The following is a 25,534-nucleotide window of genomic DNA, read 5'->3' as shown; positions in this document are numbered from 1 at the left end:
TGTTAAAACCTATTTTATTTTTCCATACTTTGATACTGGCAAACAAGGTCCCATTTTGTTCTTCAATTTGACTGCAGCCTTATCAATCGGTAAGAAAATATAGAATGTTGATAAACACACAGGGGTTCGATGAAACAAAGTAGTTGTACTTACGTACCCGTGCTTAATTTGTGTTTTCGATTATTTAACTTCTAAAGAAATTCTGGCCACGTCTCGCAGCCCTAGAAAGGGCATCTCACATCCCCAGGGGGTTGCGTGTCACAGGTTCAGAGCCACTGCACTGGCGTGACGATGTCTTTTGTTTCTGGGAGGACATACACAAGCTCAGGAGCGGGCACAACACAGTGAATTGTTGTTTGTATATTGGGGTCGGAGCATATTCAAATATGCTCAAATGTCTCCCCTAATATATTGCTATAAACAATATATTTTTTTAAAATTGCTATGTTATGTAAATAAAAACAACAATTTGCTAAACCTTGGCCACAATATCTGGACTTGTCTTCATATAACAATGCATAGATTTCTGTTTATATGATTGTGGTTATGGTTGTACTTTATTAATCGCTAATCTCTGCCATTACATACAATGAAACAAGAAAAGGTAAAAAAGAAAAAAACAGAGCAATGTAATACAATACACTATTAGACATTATTGTAAAAAAATAAATATAAAGTCCATCCCATGTGTTAGTGATTTTTTTATATTTTAGGCAGGAAATGAGTTTTCAAATTTAGATTTTTTTTTTTTCTGGGGGTTGGACCCCTAGACCACCTGGAAGATTTGGTCCCTCCCCCTCAATGTTGACTCTATGGCTATGGCCTTGTTTGTATGTACAATATGTTGAACTTCTTTCGCACCGTACGTACCCAACCGTGCTAATAGGAGGTGTGGGGTAAAAATTACAACAAACTAAGCACGAAAAGCAGTTCTCAGGAAATGTGTGTGTTTAATCTAGATTGTATTAGTGCACAAGCTCCAACGCCTTCGTAATATCGGAAGAGGTCTTGTATAATCCTCTAGGGGGCAGTAATGCATTGCTCAAGAATTGCTGTTTAACCCCTCGGGATGAATGTGGAGGGTGTTAAGGGGTGGGACGGAGAGTTAGTTATAGGTGTGGCCGAAGGTCTTCAGCCTCAGATGAGTGTCTGATGCGGTGGAGTGAGCATCGCTACTGGGCAGACAACAACGCTCAGTGGTGGCCGTGACCACCCACGTGTAAAGTGTATCGGACCTTCAGAGGTCTGCTACTTCGCTGAAATAGTTTGTTTGCTGTTGTAGCGTACGGTAAGAGTTAGTGGTGGAGTTCAGACAGTCGTGTAGGGAGGGGCGCGGTCTTAGAAGGTTGGGTGGGGGGTGGGTCTGAGACTTGGTATAAAAACTAAGTGTCCACAGGAAGTGTTCAGTTCACCGGCTGCTCGTACGCGGTTCACAGCGGCTGAATAGACTTAAGACGTTGGTTTAAAGTCGCTGCTCAAGTCAAATCGAGAGACAAGAAGACGTCCCGCCTGGTGCAATGCACCCCCTACCCATTCCTGCCATGGTCCTGTTTCTGCAGCTTGTGAGTAACGTCGTTGTTCTTATCACCTGCTCATTCACGTCCACGTGAAACGCATTCGGCTGTCTGTTCACATCGCTTCTACCGTAATAATCATCGACCGCGGATGCAAATCTTCCATTGCTTTGACAGTCGTGGGGGTTGTTTGTTCGTACTACAGCAGGATAATCAATGCTGGTTTATACATTGAGACCCTCTTCCCGAGTTGTACGATTCATCCTACGTCTTTGCTGTTACCACCACTTTCATTGTTCGTGCCTATTCAATGAAAGTTTACTTGGGCAGCAGCCTATTGTTGTGCGGCTCCTGTCAGTGCGGTAGTCGTAATAGATAGATAATGGTGACACTGGTGACGATGTCAGAGATGGTGATCGTGTTTTAAGTGAAAGCATTTGAATCGTTCGACCAAATGACTCGCTGCCTCCCCGTGACATCTTGTATGTCACAAATCCCGCGTTACCGTAACATTGTCCAGCTTGTGTGTGTGTATAATGTACGCGCTTGCCAGTAGCGTAGTGGGTTTATAAATTGTTAGCAGATTGTTCACATATAGTTGTCGGTTATTTAATACGCGGTCAAGTCCAGCGAAATTGTGACCGCTATTTCCACATTCATCAAAACATTATTTAGTTTAACTCCCGGAGGGACCCGCACCTACAGTGACCAACTAAATTACAGTTGTTTTATTTTGGTGTTACCACAACGAGTTATTCCACATTAAAACAGTCGTCCTAGTGCTCGCCGGTGGCTAAAGATCGCAAAGAAACGCATTCGCTTTCATGACCGCAAGCCGACAGCCTAGCACTCGTATATCCAGCGTAACACACTAACAAGTGGGATGTTTCGGGCCAAACTCAGTTGAGTGGGTAGAGGACTCGACAATAAGCCGTCAAATTGTCAGCGTCTGACGTCTCGTGGAAGCTGCGGTGTTGTTTGTGTACCGCACCGGAACACGTGGGAGCTCATTTTTATTGCGAAAAAAAAATAAAGCGTGGCTGATGCAATGTGTCAAAACACCTGGCTCGGTTCGCCAGGCAAAGGCAGTACAGCAAGTGGACTAATCTCTAGTACGGGGATAAGGGTTCCATCTTCTTGGTTCTTTCGGTAAAGTTACGTGACTTTACCGAAAGAACCAAGAATATGAATCCCTGCAGTCACGAAAGCTTTAAATCGGCGATAAGGGTGTTGCCCACTCACTGGTTTCCTCCCAACACGTATAGTAAAACTCTCATGAATTGACTGAAAAAGAATATATCCAAAAGCAGGACCATACTAAAAAAGCGTCCTCGTGTGTTTTTTTTAAAAAGTGATAATTATGCGTGGATGAGCCATACTTGCTTATTATGTTACTTGTCCGAGCCATCCTCACGCACTCGCACTACGCACACGCGCAATCTCCGCACTCAAAGTAGCACCACCAATCACACGCACGGGGAATGGACGAGGTGGGTGGGGGGGGGTCACACGCACGCGGCGCGCGAGACGGATTGGAATGGAGATGGGAGGGGTTTAAAGGGACATGTTAAGCACGTGTTCGTGTTGGTTTTTAGAAACGAGTGTGGCTGTGTCTTCTTGGTTCTTTCGTCTGAATGACGCTGTCTTTCCGACACACCTGTTCTTCACCTGAGGACGGCTGCTTGCGTTGTGGCCGAAACGTCGTGAGAATTATTGTTTTATGTTTATTATTTTATTATTTCCCTTCTACGTGACTTTACCGAAAGAACCAAGAAGATGAATCCCTGCAGTCACGAAAGCTTTAAATCAGAGTGTGGCTGTGGTTTGAATAAGAAGTGCTTAATCAGTCTCCGGCTGCTCTTCACCGTATTCTCCACAACGACGCTAATTATTCTCCTGTGTTGGGTGCTTATATAGTTTTGTCACGAACTAAGACCCATATTTAACGGAGGATCCTTTGTCTATAAAAACTAAATAGTAGCTCTGGTTCAGGCTTGTCTGCTGATGAGAAATCGGCCCACAGTCCGTACTCAATAATTGTTGTTGACATGATGCAGTCCCAGAAGACCGCTTGGTTGATGGGATATCATAACTTATCGAATTTTTATGCGGAGAGACGTGTGAATAAGTATTTGTCATGTTTATTTGTATCACTCCTGCAGAGGGCTTCTCGGCACTGAGGTCCTCTTTCCCCTCCCCCCATGTGTGCAGACACTACTGGGTTGTACCTTAAAGTTCATTAGATATGTTTTATTTCACCCTCCATCCATGACCGCACATATCAAAACTCGAAATAAATGCTCAATACATGGAAAACGATGTATTTCTGGATAATGGATGGAGCAATAATTAATTGATTAAACAATCATTAGATTTGACCATACAGGTTCAGAAGGCTCTTATAATTTAGTTGACGGACACACGGAACGTTGGGCTTTTATAATAGACTCGCTTTACTACACGGCTTCGTCCAGAACTTTGGGGCAGTCCATAAATGACGTCACGCACCTAGGGGGGGGGGGGTCAGACATTTGTGACGATGTGTGACGAAGGGGGGGGGGGGGGAGTTTGAGAAATGTGACGTCACGTAAAAAATGCACAACTTTAAATGAATATAGACAACACATTCTACTTAATTAAATAGACTTTTTAATAAATGTTTTTTTCCTACAACATCAGAGTACAGCGCCACATTAAATACGCACTACAATGACTAGTTGAAAGCGATTTGAAGCATTTTTAATTTTTTTGGGGAGGGGGGCAGAGCTTTGTGACGTCATATATGAGGGGGGGTCTGAATTTTTACTTTTTGCATTATGTACAGTCTGGAAGCTACCCACATGCCAAATTTGAAGTTTGTTGCATGTCGGGAAGTACGCTAAACATTTAGAACAGACACATTCCCAAATTTCCATTTTATATACAGTATATCGATATATTCTCCAATGACACTAATGATTGTTGTGAATTGTTGGATAGGTCACTTCCCACTCTTAAGTGTATACTTATTCAACACCCATGGCATAGGGAAGCCTTCATCTAGCAGTGGATGGACAAACGACTTTACATATACATACTTTAGTGCTGCAAATCAGGAAACAATCAAAGACTTGCGGTATTTATGCAATCAACCATTATTATTGGCGAACTATATTCTGGTGACTTTTTATTTTTGACACTTAAAAGGTAAAAATCATGCTGTGGAGTAATACATTTAACTGTACTGTTTACAAAAAAATGTATAAACATGCCATGTTGAACTTTCCAAAGATCCTTTGATAATTAGTGGTCTGCAAAAAAAATGTCACCTCAAGTTGTGCACTATTACAGTTGCAGCGCTAATAAAAGTTCATTGTCATTTTCATTGGGCGCCCAACAATACTGCATTTTAGAGACCGTATATTTATTGACTGTTTAGAAAAGTAAAGTTGACTTGGACAGGACAAATCATGACTAGAAGGGGTCATGGCCGGTGGTCGGGATTGGTGGCACCACGAGGCGGTCTGTGAACTACCTCGCAGTAATTTTTCGTAGTGTTATGAGAACGATGAGCTTGGTGTTGATTAGAATCGGAGTTCGAGTTGATACAGTATTTGTTGTTGCACGCCTATTTCACGGGATGCCACGGTGGCGAGATGTTAACTTCCTCGCCTGGTGGGTCCGATCCCAACCCTGACGCCTGCTGTATATTTAGAGTTTGCACGTTTCTCTCATCACCATCACGGTGGCGAGATGTTAACTTCCTCGCCAGGTCTACAGGAACTTGTGGGTCCGATCCCAACCCTGACGCCTGTTGTATTATTTGGCGTTAGCATGTCTCTCTTCGCGTGGTCGCGTGGATTTTTCTCCGGGTCCTCCGGTTTTCCCCTCCACATTTAGAATCAAGGTCACGCGTTTCGAGTGTGTGGCTGCTGTAAATATCCACATGACGTGCCACTTCGTTGAGCTATCATTTGTGGCCAGGTCGCCTCTGAAAAAGAGCTAAATGGCTCAGTGGGCCCTTTCCTGGTTTGAAATCAGCTCGTGTGCAGGTGCTAATTGGATTGCCCGCATCGACCTGGTGATGGTAACAATAATACAGTCCTGTTAACTTTATATAGTGCAGTGTTCGTCACTCATTTTCAGAGGGGGGGGATTGGGGGGGACACTTCCCCCGATAAGACATCGTCAGTGTGAGGGCCGCCACACCGCTTGCAAGAGGTGCTGTCACATTTGTGTATTGTCGGGGGCCTTGCAATGAAGAACGCCGATATAGAGTCTTCTCGTTCATGGCAACAGCATCCCACAACGCTGTACATGTATTGTCTATAAGGACCAAGTCCCATATACGCGGTTGACTACACGCGGCGCAAAAGAAGCCCAATAACAACAACCGCCATTCGCCACTAAGTGGCGGTGACGTCACCACGACGCTTGTGCCAGGCCATGTGCACCTTGAGGCCACGTGAAGTGTCGAACGCCCGCTGGCAGGAGGTCACGGGGCAGACCCAGCAGGTGCCACGGGTCGACTGACTGAGATGACTGGCCGATGCACCGCCTGTGCTCCCTACTGTGCCAACTTACTGTGGTTTTGTCACCCGGCGCTCCGCTCGTTGTTGTGAGCGTCGCTCCTCCGCCCTCCGTTGTTGTTGGAAGGCGACTGCCTCCAACTTCCCAGTAGCAGCGTCCTTCACGAGCCTCCTCCACAGAGGCCGATCTTGACACCGCTGGTACCAGTCATTGGCAAATCCACTCAGCTCCACACACTCTTGTATCACATCACCCCATCTCTTCTCCAGCCCGTGCTGAACCCATTTAGCCACCCATCTATCTGGTGGAACAAAAGCTGTTTAGGCATGCTGTGGCTGGGCATGCGGGCTACTTGACCCAGCCAACGCAGCCTTGCCTGCTCAGACACACACACACGTACAAACCAAGAAAATTTAAACCCTACTACCAAGCAAAATCCAAAAATGTATTAACAAATCAAGAAATGGAATCAAAACAAAAAGGACAAACAACAAAAAAAGTAATCTAAACAAAGGAAGATAGATAATGGCTGATGATGATCGATTACACTATGTAACACGATTTTTGTTCCTGGGTAGTAAATGTTATTTTCTGATTGCTTATGCCTCAAAAGTATAGAAAATGGCTGTTATCCCCACAAACTTTGCTTTGTGACAAATATTCGAACCTCCGGCGTCTGCCCTAGGCGAAATCGGCCTCGGTGAGTACCTGGCACGATGAATAAACATCGCCACTGGGGAGACAAAGGCGGCCACCCACCGCCTCGTGTGCCATGCCGGCTTTCACAGGTGCAACTTGCCGGCACCAATTTGCCCCGACACTATGGTAAGGCTAAAACGGGGGTTCTCTTGTCTTTGTTGTGTGGATACGCGTGTGACTAGGGGCAGCTAATCCTGCCTGTGCACGCCAAAGAAAAGTGCAACGATACGACGGAATATGAAGAAGGCGGTAAATGTTGTAACAAGTGTCCACCCGGTAAGAAATTCACTTCCCACTCCAATTCATCTTTTCGATGCTTCACGCGGCTAGCGTTTGTTAAAACAGTCCCTGCATTTCACCGTTTTTTTGGTTTTCTTTGCAGGCTACTCAATGACAAAAACATGCGGAGAAGGTTCAAATAATTCATCCTGTGCTAAATGTGAAGATGGACACTACACCCACGAGTACAACAACGCACATCCATGTAAACCGTGTCATTCTTGTTCAGGTGAAATAGTGCAACCTTTCAATAAAAATGTGTTTTAATACTATATCCCGCCCCCCCCCTCCATTGTTATCCCAAGATTAAGTATCAACACGGAACTCCCGCAAAGCTGTGGAACTCTCTGTGTGAAAGTGGGCCTATGGGACACAGATTTTACAGAGCTTTATTTTGAGATTCCTTTAAGTGACCTCTGGGTTCTCAGTGCAGGGCCGTGGCACTTTCAGCTATGCTGGAGATAGTAATGTTCGCAAGGTGCATGACGCTCGTGTGGATATTTTACGCTAAAAAAGAAAGTTGCGTTTATATTAATCACATTTCGCACATCTTTAAAAAAGAAATGTGCATAAAATCACCAAGAATTGTAGTCCTGTGTGTAAATTATTTGACACGAACTGAAAGTATCAATTGCAGTACCAAAATTGGATTCAGTTTTATTTACCTTTCACTTTAATAGTGTCTCCTGCAGATATAAGGCGTATAATTGTACTAGAACTATTTTGTTTAGAAAGATTACAGGTTTAGAAAATGTGCATAGATAATGCATTGCACTGTTTTTATTGTCATCGCCTGACACTTAGCGACACTTACAGTGAGGGAAAAATATATTTGATCCCCTGCTGATTTTGTACGTTTGCCCACTGACAAAGAAATGATCAGTCTATAATTTTAATGGTAGGTTTATTTGAACAGTGAGAGACAGAATAACAACAACAAAATCCAGAAAAACGCATGTCAAAATGTTATAAATTGATTTGCATTTTAATGAGGGAAATAAGTATTTGACCCCTCTGTAAAACATGACTTAGTACTTGGTGGCAAAACCCTTGTTGGCAATCACAGAGGTCAGACGTTTCTTGTAGTTGGCCATCAGGTTTGCACACATCTCAGGAGGGATTTTGTCCCATTCCTCTTTGCAGATCTTCTCCAAGTCATTAAGGTTTCGAGGCTGACGTTTGGCAACTTGAACCTTCAGCTACCTCCACAGATTTTATATGGGATTAAGGTCTGGAGACTGGCTAGGCCACTCCAGGACCTTAATGTGCTTCTTCTTAAGCCACTCCTTTGTTGCCTTGGCCGTGTGTTTTGAGTCATGCTGGAATACCCATCCACGACCCATTTTCAATGCCCTGGCTGAGGGAAGGAGGTTCTCACCCAAGATTTGACGGTACATGGCCCCGTCCATCGTCCCTTTGATGCAGTGAAGTTGTCCTGTCCCCTTAGCAGAAAAACACCCCCAAAGCATAATGTTTCCACCTCCATGTTTGACGGTGGGGATGGTGTTCTTGGGGTCATAGGCAGCATTCCTCCTCCTCCAAACACGGCGAGTTGAGTTGATGCCAAAGAGCTACATTTTGGTCTCATCTGACCACAACACTTTCACCCAGTTGTCCTCTGAATCATTCAGATGTTCATTGGCAAACTTCAGACGAGCATGTATATGTGCTTTCTTGAGCAGGGGGACCTTGCGGGCACTGCAGGATTTCAGTCCTTCACGGCGTAGTGTGTTACCAACTGTTTTCTTGGTGACTATGGTCCCAGCTGCCTTGAGATCATTGACAAGATCCTCCCGTGTAGTTCTGGGCTGATTCCTCACCGTTCTCATGATCATTGCAACTCCACGAGGTGAGATCTTGCATGGAGCCCCAGGCCGAGGGAGATTGACAGTTCTTTTGTGTTTCTTCCATTTGCGAATAATCGCACCAACTGTTGTCACTTTCTCACCAAGTTGCTTGGCGATGGTCTTGTAGCCCATTTCAGCCTTGTGTAGGTCTACAATCTTGTCCCTGACATCCTTGGAGAGCACTTTGGCCTTGGCCATGGTGGAGAGTTTGGAATTTGACTGATTGATTTCTTCTGTGAACAGGTGTCTTTTATACAGGTAACAAGCTGAGATTAGGAGCACTCCCTTTAAGAGTGTGCTCCTAATCTCAGCTTGTTACCTGTATAAAAGACACCTGGGAGCCAGAAATCTTTCTGATTGAGAGGAGGTCAAATACTTATTTCCCTCATTAAAATGCAAATCAATTTATAACATTTTTGACATGCGTTTTTCTGGATTTTGTTGTTGTTATTTTGTCTCTCACTGTTCAATAAACCTACCATTAAAATTATAGACAGATCATTTCTTTGTCATTGGGCAAACGTACAAAATCAGCAGGGGATCAAATACTTTTTTCCCTCACTGTACCAAAACGGAGTAACTTTTAAAAGTAACATTTTGATAGCGGTAGAATGATTCGTAAAAGGTAATTAAAAAAATATAAAGTTTGTTTTTAATTTCCGTAAAACTTGATGAGTTGTCCACATTTTTGTTACTTTTACCGAGTAATGCATTTGTTTAAAAAAAGTAACGTGTCCAAGCATTTTTGTTTTCACTTTTAGAAATCTTTGAGTGCTGATTTGTTTGCATTGCGATGCATGCTGTTTATTTTAGAAGTAATTGGGCAAGTGGAGGTGAAATCCTGCACGGAAACAAGCAATGTGGTCTGTGCGTGTCCGAACGGCACTCACAAAGTGACCTCTGAAGAAATAAAGAGGTGCTGCAATAACTGCTCGCCTGGAGAAAAGATCTCAAAAGAATGTACGTTTCATATTCTTTCGGTAAAGTCACGTAGGTACCTACCGAAAGAACCAAAGATTATGGATCCATGCAGTCACGAAAACTTCAAATCTAGAATGTACGTTTCCTTAATGTATAATTGCTATTAAACATTGGGAAGCATAGTACACTTGAACTCTAAACTAATCAAAATTATTTACAATCGTTGCGTGTGGACTACAGGTGGAATTGATCTGCGCACAAATTGTACTCCGTGTGATGATGAGACTTACAGCAATGGGAGCGGCATCTGCATCCCATGCACCAAGTAAGTGTCTTGCCAGAGAGGTGCACAGCGGATCTGTAAATTATGGTCATTGCACTTTTGTGGTACCGCAATTTATGCAGCCGAGTATAATAATAACTTTGTAAAACATTCTCAAAAGCCAGAATTGTGGGTAAGCTAGAAGGATTTCATAATTACAGTCTTGTCTTCAGCCATCCTCGATCCGAGGGTTGGCTGCACCATGGGCAATCCTTTACCACTGACTTCTGTGTTCTGCTTTGATGTTATCTATCCATGTCACCCTTAGTCTTCCTCGCACACGTAAACCGGGTATTGCACCTGCATCAATTCTATCCAAACCTTTGGATTTATCTCGCAGACGAAGAGATTTTCTATTAAAGTAACTTGTTAAATTAACTTCAAGAAGTAATAGTCCCTTTCTATAACTTCTTGATGTGGGTGTAGACGACATTGCTGAGAGGTTTGGCTTGCACAGATTGCATTAACAAGGTAAAGTCCAAATCAACGGTTCTGCACTGACGCTCACCACGCGCACCGCCACTAGACAGAGTAATTGTTTTGGTCGTGGCGCGTGGCGTCGCTTCACGTGTATGCCGAAATTAGACCATTCGGTATGGCAATTCAGCTCGTGGCGAATTACCAATACTGTATATGCCAAAAGCGCAGCCGTGCCGAATCAGCCCCAGTTACGAATGATCAAATACCGAACTAACGAGGTTTTACTGTATATAAGTTAATAGAGTACATGTGAAAGAGACTATAGTCAGTCAGGAACATGAATGCTTGCTTACCTCGGGACATCTGTGTGTGCGCGAAGATGCAAGTCCAGTGAAAATGAAACATCGCCTTGTGAGAAAACAAACGACAGAAGGTGTGAGCCGAAAAATATAGGCAAGTCATTTTTGTTAACACTGTCACATGATTGAAAAGAAACATCGCAGATGTATGCCAATAGGGACATGTAAAGAAAACCGAATTTCCCTGCAAGTTTAAATGAGTGCTATATCTAAATAACAATTTAATGCAAATAAGGAATATAATTTTACACTTATCCAGATATATGTATTTACTTGTATTGCACAGCACTTGAATCATACAAATTCGTTTAATTTTCTACAATGAAAGGCTTCTCATCCCATGGTCTATAACTCGATTGTTGCATGTCGTGTTTTTGCAACAACAAAAACCTTACACTGTCATGTAACAGCTGTTACGTGCCCTTATCAGAGCACTGAGCACAATAATGTAAAATCTCAGGAATGAAGACCAAACATAGGCAGATGAAAGTGGGTTGGATTGCTTTGGGAAAACAGCACCTGAAGAGTAGCACTCATGTGCCTCAAAGACTAAAGTTTAATGAGTGAGTGCTACCTTCCTAGACGTTTAGTAAAGAAACGAGGACATTAGCGACAAATATAGCACAAAATATGAAGGGCGCACAAAGAAACGTGGAGTGAGATGCATACTGGGAAATTACAATGAGAGAATGAGGAGCACGTGGATTAGAGAACGTGCTCAGGGGTTAATAACATCATCCAAACCACACAGAAACATGCATTGGCTTGGGCAAAAACACTGCTTGATGGCTGCTGGGCAGAGGGATAACAATGGGGTGGCACTCGCGAAATGGAACGCGTCCGAGAAGACGCCCACCAAAGAGACGGGAGTGATGCAATCGGTTCTTTTGCACCTCTTGGGATGGTTTCGTTTCATTGCAGGATTGTGGGAGGTGGAGACGGCTTAGGGAGGCATTCGTCCAGCAGTGGATTGACCGTGAAAGATGATGATGAGCTGAGATGTGATAATCAAGTTAAAACTTGGGATGAGAAGCTATCCACTGTGCAAAATTGTACACAACTTTCTTGAAGTCTTGTGCAATTATAAGTAAAGAAATAACCTATTTATTTAGCTTTACTTTGCCCTTAAAATAGTTGAATGCAGATAGCTCATTTTAGCTACCTCCTTAAAGATGTTTTCCAAATAGCATAGTTAAAAAGCTTGTTCTGATGGTGCATCTATTGTACGTACTTGTGTGTGCTTGCAAATTATTGAGTAAAACTTTTTGTTTTCTCAGATGATGCTCGTGGAATCGTAATCGGGGTTATTATAGCTATATTTGTATTGGTTGCGATAGTGACAATACTAATAGCTAAGGTAAGGGTACACTTATTATTTTCTGCTCCAGTGCATACACCATGTTTACATCTCTTAACACCAATGGGATAATTAACTCCATAGACTCTAATACATGTTTACAGTTTACAAAACATTTTCTTTCATCAGTCTTGCAGTCCAGTATTGTAAACGCCTGAGCTTAGCCATAGCACTGAATAATGTACACATTTGGTATCAGCACAGGTGTGACAATAGGTTTAGTTTAAATGTATGGTAGGCCTTGACATCCGCGAGGGTTAGGTACTTGATAAATCTGCGCTAAAGTATAATTTGCGAATGTAGATACTATGTTTATAAGGGAAATAAGGGGGTTAGGTTCCAGTGTTCGAATGAAGATACGAGAGAAAACGAAAATGTTTCATAACATTAATCCTGTACTCTACACATAAATAACATCTGCATACTTAATAAAATTGTACAATAATACAAATAGATAAAAAAAAGTAAGAAACTAAATAGAATGGAGAAAATAAAAATGTCAACAAATTCGACTAAATTTCGATTTAAAGCTTTCGTGACTGCAGGGATTCATCTTCTTGGTTCTTTCGGTAAATTCACGTAGAAGGGAAGTAATAAAATAAATTCAGACGCTGTCGCCTCGACAGACCTGGTTTTCACCTGAGGACGGCTGCTTGCGTTGTGGCCGAAACGTCGTGAGAATTATGTTATTTTTTATTTTTATTATTTTATTACTGCCCTTCTACGTGACTTTACCGAAAGAACCAAGAAGATAAATTCGACTAAATTTGGAAGTTTTATTCACCTTGGATGGTGATGATGGTTGGCGGACGCACAATCACCACGACCAGGGCTATCCCAACAACTCGACTTTTTGACTTAAACTCGTCGCTTTTTTAATGCCTTTTTTTACCCTTACGTCCTCCACTCACTTGATGCTTGAAGGCTCCACTGTACTGCGCAAGTAATTCCCTCCCACGCTGCGAGGTTGCCAAATCAGGAATAGTCTAAATGAAAAAAAAGGCGCGAAATTTTAACCGGTATACAAAATATAACCGTGAATAATCGAATCTTGTGAAACAAAACATCCGCGAATGAGGTTTTACCAAGTTGTATTTGCACAAAACGAATATTACATAATCATGTGTTGTTGTTACAGTGGTGCTGTAAAAAGACGGAGGTGAAAAACCAGAGAGCATCTATCACGGACATGGAGTCTTCAAATAAAATTGAACTTATATAGACAATTTGTGCATAAAATGCAATGCAAAGTGCTTTACAAGACATTCAATTGATGCATTTGTTGTTCCACGTGACCTTGGGGGGGATTACAATGGCTTAGCGAGAGTTTCATTGCAAATTGCAGGGGTTCCCTTAACTTTCCCAATTCACGACCCACATGAGTAGCCGCAGATCATTTTATGGATCCTCATGCCCATTGAGACTGTGTATGTGCGTGGGTGGCTGGTGACTTCTACATCATAGGATGCACAAGTAGAAACCATCGTTACACATTGTGGAAGCCATGTTAGCAACAAAGGTACGCGTATCAGAGGAGCCTTCCTGTATGTGGAGGCATCGGAGTGTAAAGCGCACAGGGCGATGGTGCAGTTTTGCAAATAGAGACACACAGACATGGAGACTGACGTACACTGAAACAAAGACACACAAACAGGATTGCACTCACAGAAGATCCTGATAATTAAAGACCAATCTCTATTCTTTCACGAGTGAACAAAAATACTTCAATCACAAATAAACTGCGCCCTAAAAACCCATAACCTCCAGCACTGTAAAACGGTCTGGTTTTCGAGAGGTTTACTGCACCACCACAGCTAATATGAATGTATTACATTTTATTTTCAGTAACCTGGATAAAGGCCACTACTGCTATGCACTCTTGTCAAAAGCCTTTTCCACCATTGGCCATGATATTCTACTGACAAGACTTGGTCAACTAAAATTGTTCAGGCGGTACAATAAAATGGTTTCAGAGTTGCCTCTCAGACCGTTTTCAAAAGGTAAATAGTGATAGCACCTCGTCCACGAGTATTAAAATAACAAAGGGTGTTCCACAAGGTTCCATGCTGGGTCCAATTCTGTTCTTATATTTTTTCATTATTACCTTTCTCAAACCTGGAATGCAGTGGGAATATCAAAAGGGCTGTTCTCCATATATTTAAACAATCTTGGATTTTTAAAAAAACTTGCATTACTCAGAACTAAATTTATTTGCTTATGACACTTGTTATACTAGTATCGGGTAACTCTCCAAACGAAGTTAAACAGAATTTCGAAAACGATTTTGACTTAATTCAATATCAATTGTCATTAAAACTGCTGCTAAATCTCCAAAAATGTTCAAACAAATCCAGTTTAATACCCTTCACCTATTACGAATATATCAGAAACATTTAACAAACGGAGTGCTTCCAATACTTGGGTTTACTGATTTATTCCAAACTTACATTCCAACCACATTGATCACATCTCAAGGGAAATCAAATAAAAAATATTGTTTTCATACAGAAACAAAAATTTTTTCCCATTCGATTCTACCTGCAAATTGTTGAAGCTATCATTCTACCACTCTTTGACGACTGTGCCACGGCTTTTAGATCAGCTCCGAATGAAACGCTAAACAGACTAATCTTGTTACGGGACCTTTTTCGCCAGTTCCAAAATATGAGAATAGGTTTTTCCCCTTTTTTCTGGCAACAAAACAGCGGTGTTAAGATGTTAAAACACCAAACTGAAACCTTTTACAAGGAATCATGTCTGCATTAACCACAATACTTGTGGTCAGAATTCAAACAAAAAACATACTCTGCTAATATATGCATTGTCTTTGAAGCTGATTGGTCCACACCAGAGACAGCTTTCTTTCGAGCCTCGTCTGAAACTCTTCGTTTTGCCCTGGACCCACCATTGTGACCTCTACTTAAAATCCATTCCCACATCACGTGATGCAAGAATAAATCAACATTCGGCCATTTTCATTCATAGAATCCTTATTGAGGAATCTGCACGATACTGAGCCAATTCATTCACGCCGTTGTCAAACTAAAGAACTTTAGACAATCACAATTTCAACAGAAAGGAAATCAACTGCCCTTCTCTGATGGCAGAGAAGTCTGAGATGTAAAATTGCGAGGTACTGTACACACATGAAACTTAAGCTAAACATGAATAAGGCATGCCTCTGAGCGCAACAGCTGCATCTCTTATATAAGTTTGAATGTGACAAGGTGTACATTTCTTTTGACGATGCATGAATAGTATTTATAAGAAAGTTGGACAAAAGTAAATTATGTAATATTTTTTCATATTTATAAGAAAGTTGGACAAAAGTAAATTATGTAATATTTTTAAGAGGACACTGTCAAGTACCATTTTATGCATATAAACATACTCTTGCCAAATGAAACAAGGACTGTGCTTCGTTGTGGTGTATGCAGTGTTACACGTGTAATGACAATAGAGCCAGCATGCGGTGTGAGGGGACTAGTGGCCACGGCAGGTAATGACAGGGAAGTCAACTACAGTACGAATGCCCGAGTGCCACGGGAGGTGATGACAGAGGTATCAGTTGTGTGTGCAAAGGGACTGGTGGCTACAGGAATGTTCGAGAAGGGAGCGTGAACACGTGACGGAAGAGGACGGTAGAGGCTGCCGGTAGAGCGAGCGTCCAGAGTCAGCGAGAATGATTTAAAGCTTTCGTGACTGCAGGGATTCATCTTCTTGGTTCTTTCGGTAAAGTCACGTAGAATGGAAATAATAAATTATAAAATAAAACATAAAATACAATTCTCACGACGTTTCGGCCACAACGCAAGCAGCCGTCCTCAGGTGAAGAACAGGTCTGTCGAGAAAACAGTCAGACTCTGTCTTCTGTCTCCCCGACAGAACTGTTCTTCACCTGAGGACGGCTGCTTGCGTTGTGGCCGAAACGTCGTGAGAATTATTTTATTATGTTTTATTTTTATTATTTTATTATTTCCATTCTACGTGACTTTACCGAAAGGACCAAGAAGATCAGCGAGAATGATCGAGAAGGGGGGCGTGACCTCGTGTTGATTATTGATCCTCATGGCGGTACCCCGGGGTATCAAATAATACAAAATGACCGAGGCAATTAAATATTTTATTTCTGGGACACTATTTTTTCCAGGGGTGTACTTAACTACCGTCCATAAATGACGTCACGCACCTGGGGGGGGGGGGTCAGACATTTTCGACGATGTGTGACGAGGGGGGGGGGGGGTTGAGAAATGTGACGTCACGTAAAAATGCGCAACTTTAAATAAATACTAGCTGTACTACCCGGCTTCGCCCGGGACTTGTATCCACCACGGCCGGCCGCCTTTGTCTCCCCATTGGCGATGTTAATACGCCACACCAGTTACTCGTTTGAGGCTGAGTCGACCTAGGGGAGGTTCAAATAATCTTGACCGGTGGTGGCCATGAGCGGGAATCGAACTGGGTTCGCCGGGTTGGTAGCGCAGCGTAGCGTTAACCACTACACCCACCGCTCCTCACACACACAGACGCACAGACACACGCAGACACACACAGACAGACACAGACACACAGACAGCACGCTAACCACTACACTACCGCTCCCCACACACCACACACGCACACACACAGACACACACACAGACACAGACAGCACGCTAACCACTACACTACCGCTCCCCACACACCACACACACACAGAGACACACACACACAGACACACACACACACAGACACACACACAGGCAGCACGCTAAGCACTACACTACCGTTCCCCCTACACAACACACGCGCACACACACAGACACACACACACAGACACACAGACAGACACACACACACAGACACACAGACAGCACGCTAACCACTACACTACCGCTCCCCACACACCACACACGCACACACACAGACACACACACAGACACACACACACACAGGCAGCACGCTAAGCACTACACTACCGTTCCCCCTACACAACACACGCGCACACACACAGACACACACACAATACACACACACAGACACACACACACAGACACACACACAGACACACAGACACAGACAGCACGCTAACCACTACACTACCGCTCCCCACACACCACAGACACACACACAGACACACACACAGACACACACACAGACACACACACACAGACACACACACAGGCAGCACGCTAAGCACTACACTACCGTTCCCCCTACACAACACACGCGCACACACACAGACACACACACACAGACACACAGACAGACACACACACAGACACACAGACAGCACGCTAACCACTACACTACCGCTCCCCACACACCACACACGCACACACACAGACACACACACAGACACACACACACAGGCAGCACGCTAAGCACTACACTACCGTTCCCCCTACACAACACACGCGCACACACACAGACACACACACACAGACACACAGACAGACACACACACAGACACACAGACAGCACGCTAACCACTACACTACCGCTCCCCACACACCACACACGCACACACACAGACACACACACAGACACACACACACAGGCAGCACGCTAAGCACTACACTACCGTTCCCCCTACACAACACACGCGCACACACACAGACACACACACAATACACACACACAGACACACACACACAGACACACACACACAGACACACAGACAGCACGCGAACCACTTCACTACCGCTCCCCACACACCACACACGCATACACACAGACACACACACAGACACACACACACAGACACACACACAGGCAGCACGCTAAGCACTACACTACCGTTCCCCCTACACAACACACGCGCACACACACAGACACACACACAATACAACAACAACCGCCATTCGCCACTAAGTGGCGGTGACGTCACCACGATGCTTGTGCCAGGCCAAGTGCACCTTGAGGCCACGTGAAGTGTCGAAAGCCCGCTGGCAGGAGGTCACGGGGCAGACCCAGGTGCCACTGGTCGACTGACCGAGATGACCGAGATGACTGGCTGATGCACCACCTGTGCCCCCTACTGTGCCAACTTGCTGTGCTTTAGCCACCCGGCGCTCCGGTCGTTGTTGTGAGCGTCGCTCCTCCGCCCTCCGTTGTTGTTGGAGGGCGACTGCCTCCAACTGCCCAGTAGCGTCCTTCACGAGCCTCCTCCACTGAGGCCGATCTTGACACCGCTGGTACCAGTCATCGGCAAGTCCACTCAGCTCCACGTCCTCCTGTACCACATCACTCCATCTCTTCTCCAGCCCGTGCCGCGCCCGTCTAGCCCCCTCGATCCGGCCGAACAAAAGCTGTTTAGGCATGCGGTGGCTGGGCATGCGGGCTACATGACCCAGCCAACGCAGCCTTGCCTGCCGGAGGAGCTCACTGATGGGACTTTGCCCAGATCTTTCAAGGATTTGTGAGCTCCTCACACAATCCAGCCTGGTTAAACCCAGGATGGATCGTAGGCAGGCCAGCCTAAATGTTTCCAACCGGCGAAGATGCTCCACCAGGGGGGTCCACGTCTCGCAAGCGTAGAGAAGGGAGGGAATGACCGTGGCCGAGAAGACCTGAAGCTTCGTGCGGAGCGACAGACCAGGTAGCTTCCACACAGCGTTACGCAACCGATGAAAAGATATTGCCGCTCGACTGATTCGGAGTGAGACCTCTGCTGATAGACTGGAGCCGGTCATAAGCACACTGCCCAGGTATGGGAAACTCTCCACTCTCTCCACAACTGCCCCATCACCAATTGGGAGTTGTGGGGGTGGAGTGTCCGATGGTACAAAATACCCAGGCAGGTGCTTGGTTTTGGTGGGGCTGATGGTAAGGCCCCACCTCTTAGTGGCACGCTCCAGTCTCAGCAGCAGCGCCTCCAACTCCTCTTCTGAATGAGCAGCTATTACCAAATCATCGGCATACATAACGTGGTTGACCAATAGGGAGCCATCCCTTGATCGCACCCGGGCGTCGATCAGCCTCCCATTATATCTGTACCAAACGGAAATTCCCCCGGTACAGCTATTGAAGGCTTCACGAACTACGCGGTCAAAATAGATGTTAAATAATGTGGGAGCCAGAGGACATCCCTGTCGCACCCCAAGGTGTACAGGGAAAGGCTCCGACTCCCGGCCACGTAGTTTTACCCGGGCCCGCTCACCATCATGAAGGTCCTTAATGATCGTGAGCAGAGGGTCAGGGACTCCGAAAGCACGAAGAACAACCCAGAGTCCAGTCCTACTGATGGTATCATAGGCCTTGACCAGGTCAATAAAGCAGAGATGTAGGTCTTTTTGGAATTCCCTACACCTCTGCTGTAGCAGACGGACAGAAAATATGGCATCTGTGCAGGACCGCCCTTTCCTGAAACCGCATTGGGGCTCCGCAAGCCCCTCCTCAGCGTGCCTAGCAAGGCGATGTTGAATAATCCTTGCCAGGACCTTACCCGGCACACTGAGGAGTGAGATGCCCCTGTAGTTGTTACAGTCTGTGCGGTCCCCCTTCTTAAAGAGGGGGACCACCAGGGCATCCTTCCAGTCCTGCGGAACCCGTCCAGTGGTCCAGACTGTTGTTATGATGTCATATAGGGCAGTCTGTGCACAAACGCCACCCTCCCTCAGCATTTCGCTTGGGAGATCATCTCTGCCCGGTGCCTTCCCTGGTCTCAGACTCCGGATCGCCCTCAGTACTTCCTCAACAGCTGGAACCTCAGCCAGCCACTCACAGGGGGTGACCTCTTCCAATATTTGAGGCACCGCAGCCTCAGCAGGGTTATCCCCACTTTGTGCCATGATGTTTTCCTGGCTGAGAGAATTTCCCTCCCCCAGGACCTCACAGAAATGCTCAGCAAATCTGCAAACCTGTTCCTGGGGGTCGGAGATTGGATCACCGTTTTTTCCTCTAATGATGGTAATAGGTGTGGCGCTGCAGGTTACTTTTTTGATGGAGTTAAATAGTGATTTGTGATCACGGGCCACTGAGGCAGACTCCATCTCCTCAGCAACCCGCGACCACCACCCATCCTTACAACGCCTTACGGCTCTCCGAACTTCCGAGCGAAGGCTGCGGTAAACCTCCTCATTCTCTGACGTGGGATGCTGTAGGCGATGAGAGTGGGCCTGTCGCTTTTTCTCAATTAACCTGAACACCTCCTCTGTCAGCCAGGGTTTCTGGGGAGGTCTGGACCGCGTACCCAAAGCAGCCATTGCAGCTGCATGAGTCACAGTCCTAAACCTCGCCCATTTACCCTCGACATCAGGTGGAGTGGGGGACGATGCCAACCCCAGCTGCAAGCGATGATGAAATTCTCGCTTGCAACTTTCATCAGCTAACTGAGACCAGGCCACTTTTGGTTGGAATGGGATCCTGGGTGTACACCCACCACCGGAGTGGAAGAAAGGCAGGCGCATCTTACAGATGACTAGTCGATGGTCAGAGGACAGATCAGCTCCACGGTAGGTCCTGGTGTCAAGGACATGGGTTCGCATCCGCTGGTCCGTCACTATGTAGTCCAGCAGATGTTCTTGCTTGGACCCGGCATGTATCCATGATGTTGTGTGGATGCGCCGATGCCGGAAGAGCGTGTTGGTAATTACAAGCCCATGGGCTGCACAAAAATCTAGCAGCCTCCTACCGTTATTATTGAGCTGATCTGGCCCATGCCTTCCAATCACTCCAGACCAGGTGTCAGCATCATGACCAACTCGGGCATTGAAGTCACCCAACAAGATGACTCTGTCCCGAGTGGCCACTTTAGCCAGCACCTGTGACAGGAGGTCATAGAAAGCGTCTGACTCATCGGCTTTGCTTGCATCCCTCCACGGATGTTCGTCTTCGGTGGGGGCATAAGTAACCACGACCACCACTCCTCGCCTCTGGTTGATGGGAAGGCGAGCCCAAAGTATCCTGGGGCTTACAGCTTCCCACACCTCACCGCCACGCTCCCACGCCCCCTTCATTCTTTTGTTCAGAAGAAGAGCCACACCCTGTTGTTTGGCAGTCTCCTGCCCCGAGTAGAGGACTGTCCACCCCTCATGGTGGCAGGAGCCAGAACCGGTCCACCGGACCTCCTGAATGCCACAGAGATCCAGGCGGTACCGGTCCAGCTCCCGACAGAGGAGTGGCAGCCTCTCCTCCGCAGTGAGCGTTCGAACATTCCACGTGGCCATCCGCAATGGTTTTTTGTTGTTTCTGGAGGAGCCCCGAGGGTGAAAATTCAATCTCCTGGCTCCGCCAAATGGGGTTTGGCCAGGAGACGTCATAAAAGCCTGACCCCCCGGGGCCTCCGGCACAAGCTTATTTGTTACAGGTTTATGTTTAATTCGTGGTTTAGTGGTAATGAATTGAAGGTGGAGGGGTTACCAGCCCCTCACACCCGTCCAGAGCCCCCGTTTAGCCACTGTGGTGGTCACAGACGCCATGAGGGGAGAGGCCAATGGGCATTGGCCCTCCCCCCACAGCACTGCCCACGACAGTGTTGCCCGTCCGGCACCGCGAGGAGGTAGGAGGTTGTTTTGCCGGACACACACAATACACACACATACACACAGACATACACATACATACAAACACACACATACATACACACAAACACATACACAATACACACACACATACATACAGACACACACATACATACACACAAACACATACAGACACATACATACATACACACATACATACAGACACACAGACATACACATAAACACATACACACATAGTCATGACCTGGCTTTGCCCGGGACTTGTATCCACCACGCCCGGCCGCCTTTGTCTCCCCAGTGGCGATGTTAATACGCCACACCAGTTACTCGTTTTGAGGCTGAGTCCCTCCCTCGCCACTCTGCCTCCCTCGCCACTCTGTAGAGGACGTGAAATTTGTATGAATTTACCTCAGAGTGGCGTGTTGGGTGTCGAGGCCTAGCACCGTGCAGAGCCTCCCGCCTTGCCTGATTTTCCCACCCGGCGAACGCTGGGTACGGGTGCCGGTCCCCCCCCCCCCCCCCCCGCGCTATTAAAAATGGCGTCCACCCCGCGGCGAAAAGTTGCTACTCGTTGCCAGGGGCAACCGCCGTCCAATGAAAGCGGCGAAGGCGTCGTTAGCTGTTGCCAGGGGCAACCGCCGTCCAATGAAAGTGCGTATGGTCCGAAATCCACACAGACAGACAGACAGACATGCACGATTTTATATATATAGAAGATAGACAACACGTTCTACTTAATTAAATTGACTTTTAATAAATGTTTTCTCCTACAACATCAGAGTGCAGCGCCACATTAAATACGCACTACAATGACAATAGTTTAAAGCGATTTGAAGCATGTTTTATTTAGGGGGGGGGGGGTCTGACTTTTTGTGACGCCGTGTGACGAAGGGGGGGGGGGTAAAAAATCGTCCAAAATCGCGTGACGTCATTTATGGACGGCCCCTTACCTCTGCTCTGGGACTGGGGTACCAATCAATCTGAAATCAGTGCCACTCCGTGATGTCGAAACGCAGCGAGGACGATTGCGCTGAAACCCTGAACGCTCGCAAGCACCATGGTGGTGCATCGTGTACAGCTCGTCGAGATGAGTCGATTGCCGCATCGCCGACCATCAACAGACTAAAGATGACTGCATCACGGACATTGTGCGAAAGACTGGGTAATATGGTACAAAGGGGTACCGCCATAAGGTTCATACAAGGGAGATATGTGTGGGAGACTCGGGGCTGTTGCAGTGATTACAAGGGAACGTGTCTTCAATGAAGTGCCATCTCAAGAGAAGTATGTCAAGTCGTCATTATACACGCATACAAAATACAAATGTGGTGTGCGTGCATCCATAAAAAAAATTAACCCGTAAAAACAAAGTTTTTCACTATAAATCCTTTATATGCGTGGCGGCTAGAATCCTCTCGTCCTCTGGCTTGAGATGCCTGCCACCTATGTGTCAGATGATTGCCTGCCACCATTAAGCAATTGGTAATTAAATATAATTTTTTTTGCTAAAAAGTGTAACATTTTGGAAAAAAAATTTTCACGAAAATAAATTGTCTCGCACAACGAGTCTGTGTGGAAAATGTCAGCTCGATTGGATCACGGGAAGTGGGTTAAAAAACGACCGAAAGGTTTGCACGGTCGTAAGCAAGCAAGCAAGCACGCAAGCAAGCAAACACGCAAGCAAGCAAGCGAACTTAATATAAAGGATTTAAAAATACCAATACATGCAAAATAATGCACATTCAACAAACCTGTATCACGTGAAATCAGTTTTGCTAAATATCTGAAATGTCTTCTTGGTTCTTTCGGTAAAGTCACGTAGTGCTGCTCGCAAACTTTACCGAAAGAACCAAGAAGGTGAATCCCTGCAGTCACGAAAGCTTTAAATCGAAATATCTGAAATGTGTTTACTTGAACCAGGAATTCAAATACAGTTTCCCTTTTGTGTTATCCGAGCACTTGATGCAAAACATGTTTCGTGACATGGTTCCTGTCTGAGCTGGCATTGCACCTCCCCACTCTCCCCTCCCCACGCATCCCCTCCCCATCCTCCCCACCCAGCCCCTCCCTACCCTCTCCTCTCCACCCAGCCCCACCCCTCCCATTTTTGGATGCACGACGGACGGACACAATAATCCCCTATGGGCTGGTGTAACCAGGAGGTTCCTACCAATATAACCTCTTGTTGTAACAGCTCTCTCGCTGGGTCAGCAGTTCCACTGCTGGATTATTTTTTCCGCCTGAGGACGACCGCTTGTGTTGCGATCGAAACGTCGTGATATTTTTTTTCTACCTAAGTGACTTTACCGAATGAACCAAAGAGTATACAGCATTTCTTTACAGTGTTACATTTAAATGTAGAATTTTTCATCTTAATTATGAGTTTAACAATGCTTCCCTTTTTGTTGAACTGTAACACATTTCACAACCTTGACCGTGTGGGTATTTAAGTAATGTGTATTGTTGTGTCTCGACCAACGAACCGTTCGACTGACGAACGGGTCTCAGGAACGAATAAGGTTCGTAAACCGAGGACTGCCCGTAATTGGAAAAATATTGGGGGAAGCTGCAAGGGAGGAAATGAGTGTGGCTTGCTGACGCCGTTTGGTACCGTCTGCTGGTAGCACTGATACGGCTGGTCGGTGGTTACGGATTTATTTTTTAAGGCGGAAGGGTGTGGAGGGGAGGGTGTAAACGACCAACAAAAAACGTGTTGGTTATCATTTGTTTGTCAGTTATCTACATTATTGACCAATTGTCCCAACGCCATTGTTTTCCAGCCTTGAATGTTTATCCACAACCACAAAGAAGAGCGAGCACCACCCATGTCTGTCTGCATTTGTGCCTCCACTGACATACGTGTCCGTCATCAGTTGTTTGTCCATCAGAACGGAATCAAAACTCAAATAAAATCGCTTCATCGGGAAGTCTTCAGGTCAGAAGACGTACCGAGGCTCGCACAAGGCCATGCGGAGGGGCGTGTGGCACCGTTTGGCACCAGCTATTATAGAGTGTGGTCATGTCGCTACGGTTCTCTGCGGTGAGTACCATGTCTTTCAGGCTATGCCTTTCTGAATTAAATGAACGCTGAATCGCTTGCACGTTCCGAGATTTAGTGGTGAATGGGACCCACGATGCTACTTGCAGACGTCTCGAAATGGAAAAGGGTCCATTAAGTGTTGAGTGTTCACCTTTTCACACCATATATTTCATTTGGGCTATGTTGGCAACGGCTAATATCGGTGGCGACTGATATCTCAATACGGTCATGGGCCCCCACTCATTAAACTGCACTGACCAGCATAGAGAGGTATGAATAAAATAAGCACCATAATTGCCATCGTGTGGGAAAGCCTTCACAATGTTTCAGATGTCTTGTAACTCCCAATTAATTCACCCCTATGATTTTTTCCCGTGTATATTTATTTCTGTTTTCAATAAACCTTACTTTAAAAATAGATAAAGTTTTAGAGAATTAAATCGGGGTGTAGCAGTGGTTTGCTATAAACAATAAAGGGCTGAATATGACAACGACACAATATTTAGCGAGCACTGGTACACATGAGTTGTCAGCTACACAGGCGTTTACAAATTTTTGTATCAATATAAAGTACTTGTAGTTCGCTGTGGGTCAACCCACAGGTTTGTGACATTGCTTGCTCATTTGGCCTGTTAAAATAAAGTAGAAAATGCTTTCACGAATTAATTAGCCATATATCTCAGTTGCAGTATATCGACTCATGAGTCTTAAGTTTACTGGCAAAAAACGAATACATTAAATTACATATGTACGGTATTGCTCTCTCATATTTCTTGTTCGGTGAAAAATGCAGGAAGTTATCA

At 45.4% G+C, this 25,534-nt stretch overlaps 1 protein-coding gene across 3 annotated transcripts; it reads left to right on the top strand.

Moving 5' to 3' along the window:
• The first annotated feature begins 1,369 nt into the window (after window positions 1–1,369).
• Window positions 1,370–14,401, top strand: LOC133354488 (tumor necrosis factor receptor superfamily member 16-like). Of its 3 annotated transcripts, XM_061571360.1 has the most exons (8): window positions 1,370–1,562; window positions 6,905–6,998; window positions 7,105–7,230; window positions 9,662–9,808; window positions 10,010–10,094; window positions 10,891–10,964; window positions 12,148–12,227; window positions 13,366–14,401. In XM_061571360.1, exons 1-8 carry the CDS (start codon window positions 1,518–1,520, stop codon window positions 13,447–13,449), a joined length of 735 nt encoding a protein of 244 aa, XP_061427344.1. In that variant the 5' UTR covers window positions 1,370–1,517; the 3' UTR covers window positions 13,450–14,401. The 3 variants fall into 3 exon arrangements, with proteins under 3 accessions (XP_061427344.1, XP_061427345.1, XP_061427346.1); XM_061571361.1 differs by lacking the exon at window positions 12,148–12,227; XM_061571362.1 differs by lacking the exons at window positions 1,370–1,562; window positions 6,905–6,998; window positions 7,105–7,230 and adding an exon at window positions 8,356–8,850.
• Window positions 14,402–25,534: the final 11,133 nt, after the last annotated feature.

This window comes from Lethenteron reissneri, chromosome 47 (genome assembly GCF_015708825.2).
Source record: "Lethenteron reissneri isolate LAM-NWPU_2019-01 chromosome 47, ASM1570882v1, whole genome shotgun sequence".
Lineage (NCBI taxonomy): Eukaryota > Metazoa > Chordata > Hyperoartia > Petromyzontiformes > Petromyzontidae > Lethenteron > Lethenteron reissneri.
Note: the sequence above shows the minus strand (reverse complement) of the source record. Positions and strands in the feature narration are given on the sequence as shown.

Bases quoted from the DNA above. Each gene is read 5' to 3' on its own strand.
- LOC133354488 (XM_061571360.1), top strand. From the start codon at position 1,518: ATGCACCCCCTACCCATTCCTGCCATGGTCCTGTTTCTGCAGCTT. The intron at 6,999-7,104 runs GTAAGAAATTCA...TTTTCTTTGCAG, and splicing joins TTGTAACAAGTGTCCACCCG to GCTACTCAATGACAAAAACA. The intron at 9,809-10,009 runs GTACGTTTCATA...TGTGGACTACAG, and splicing joins AGAAAAGATCTCAAAAGAAT to GTGGAATTGATCTGCGCACA.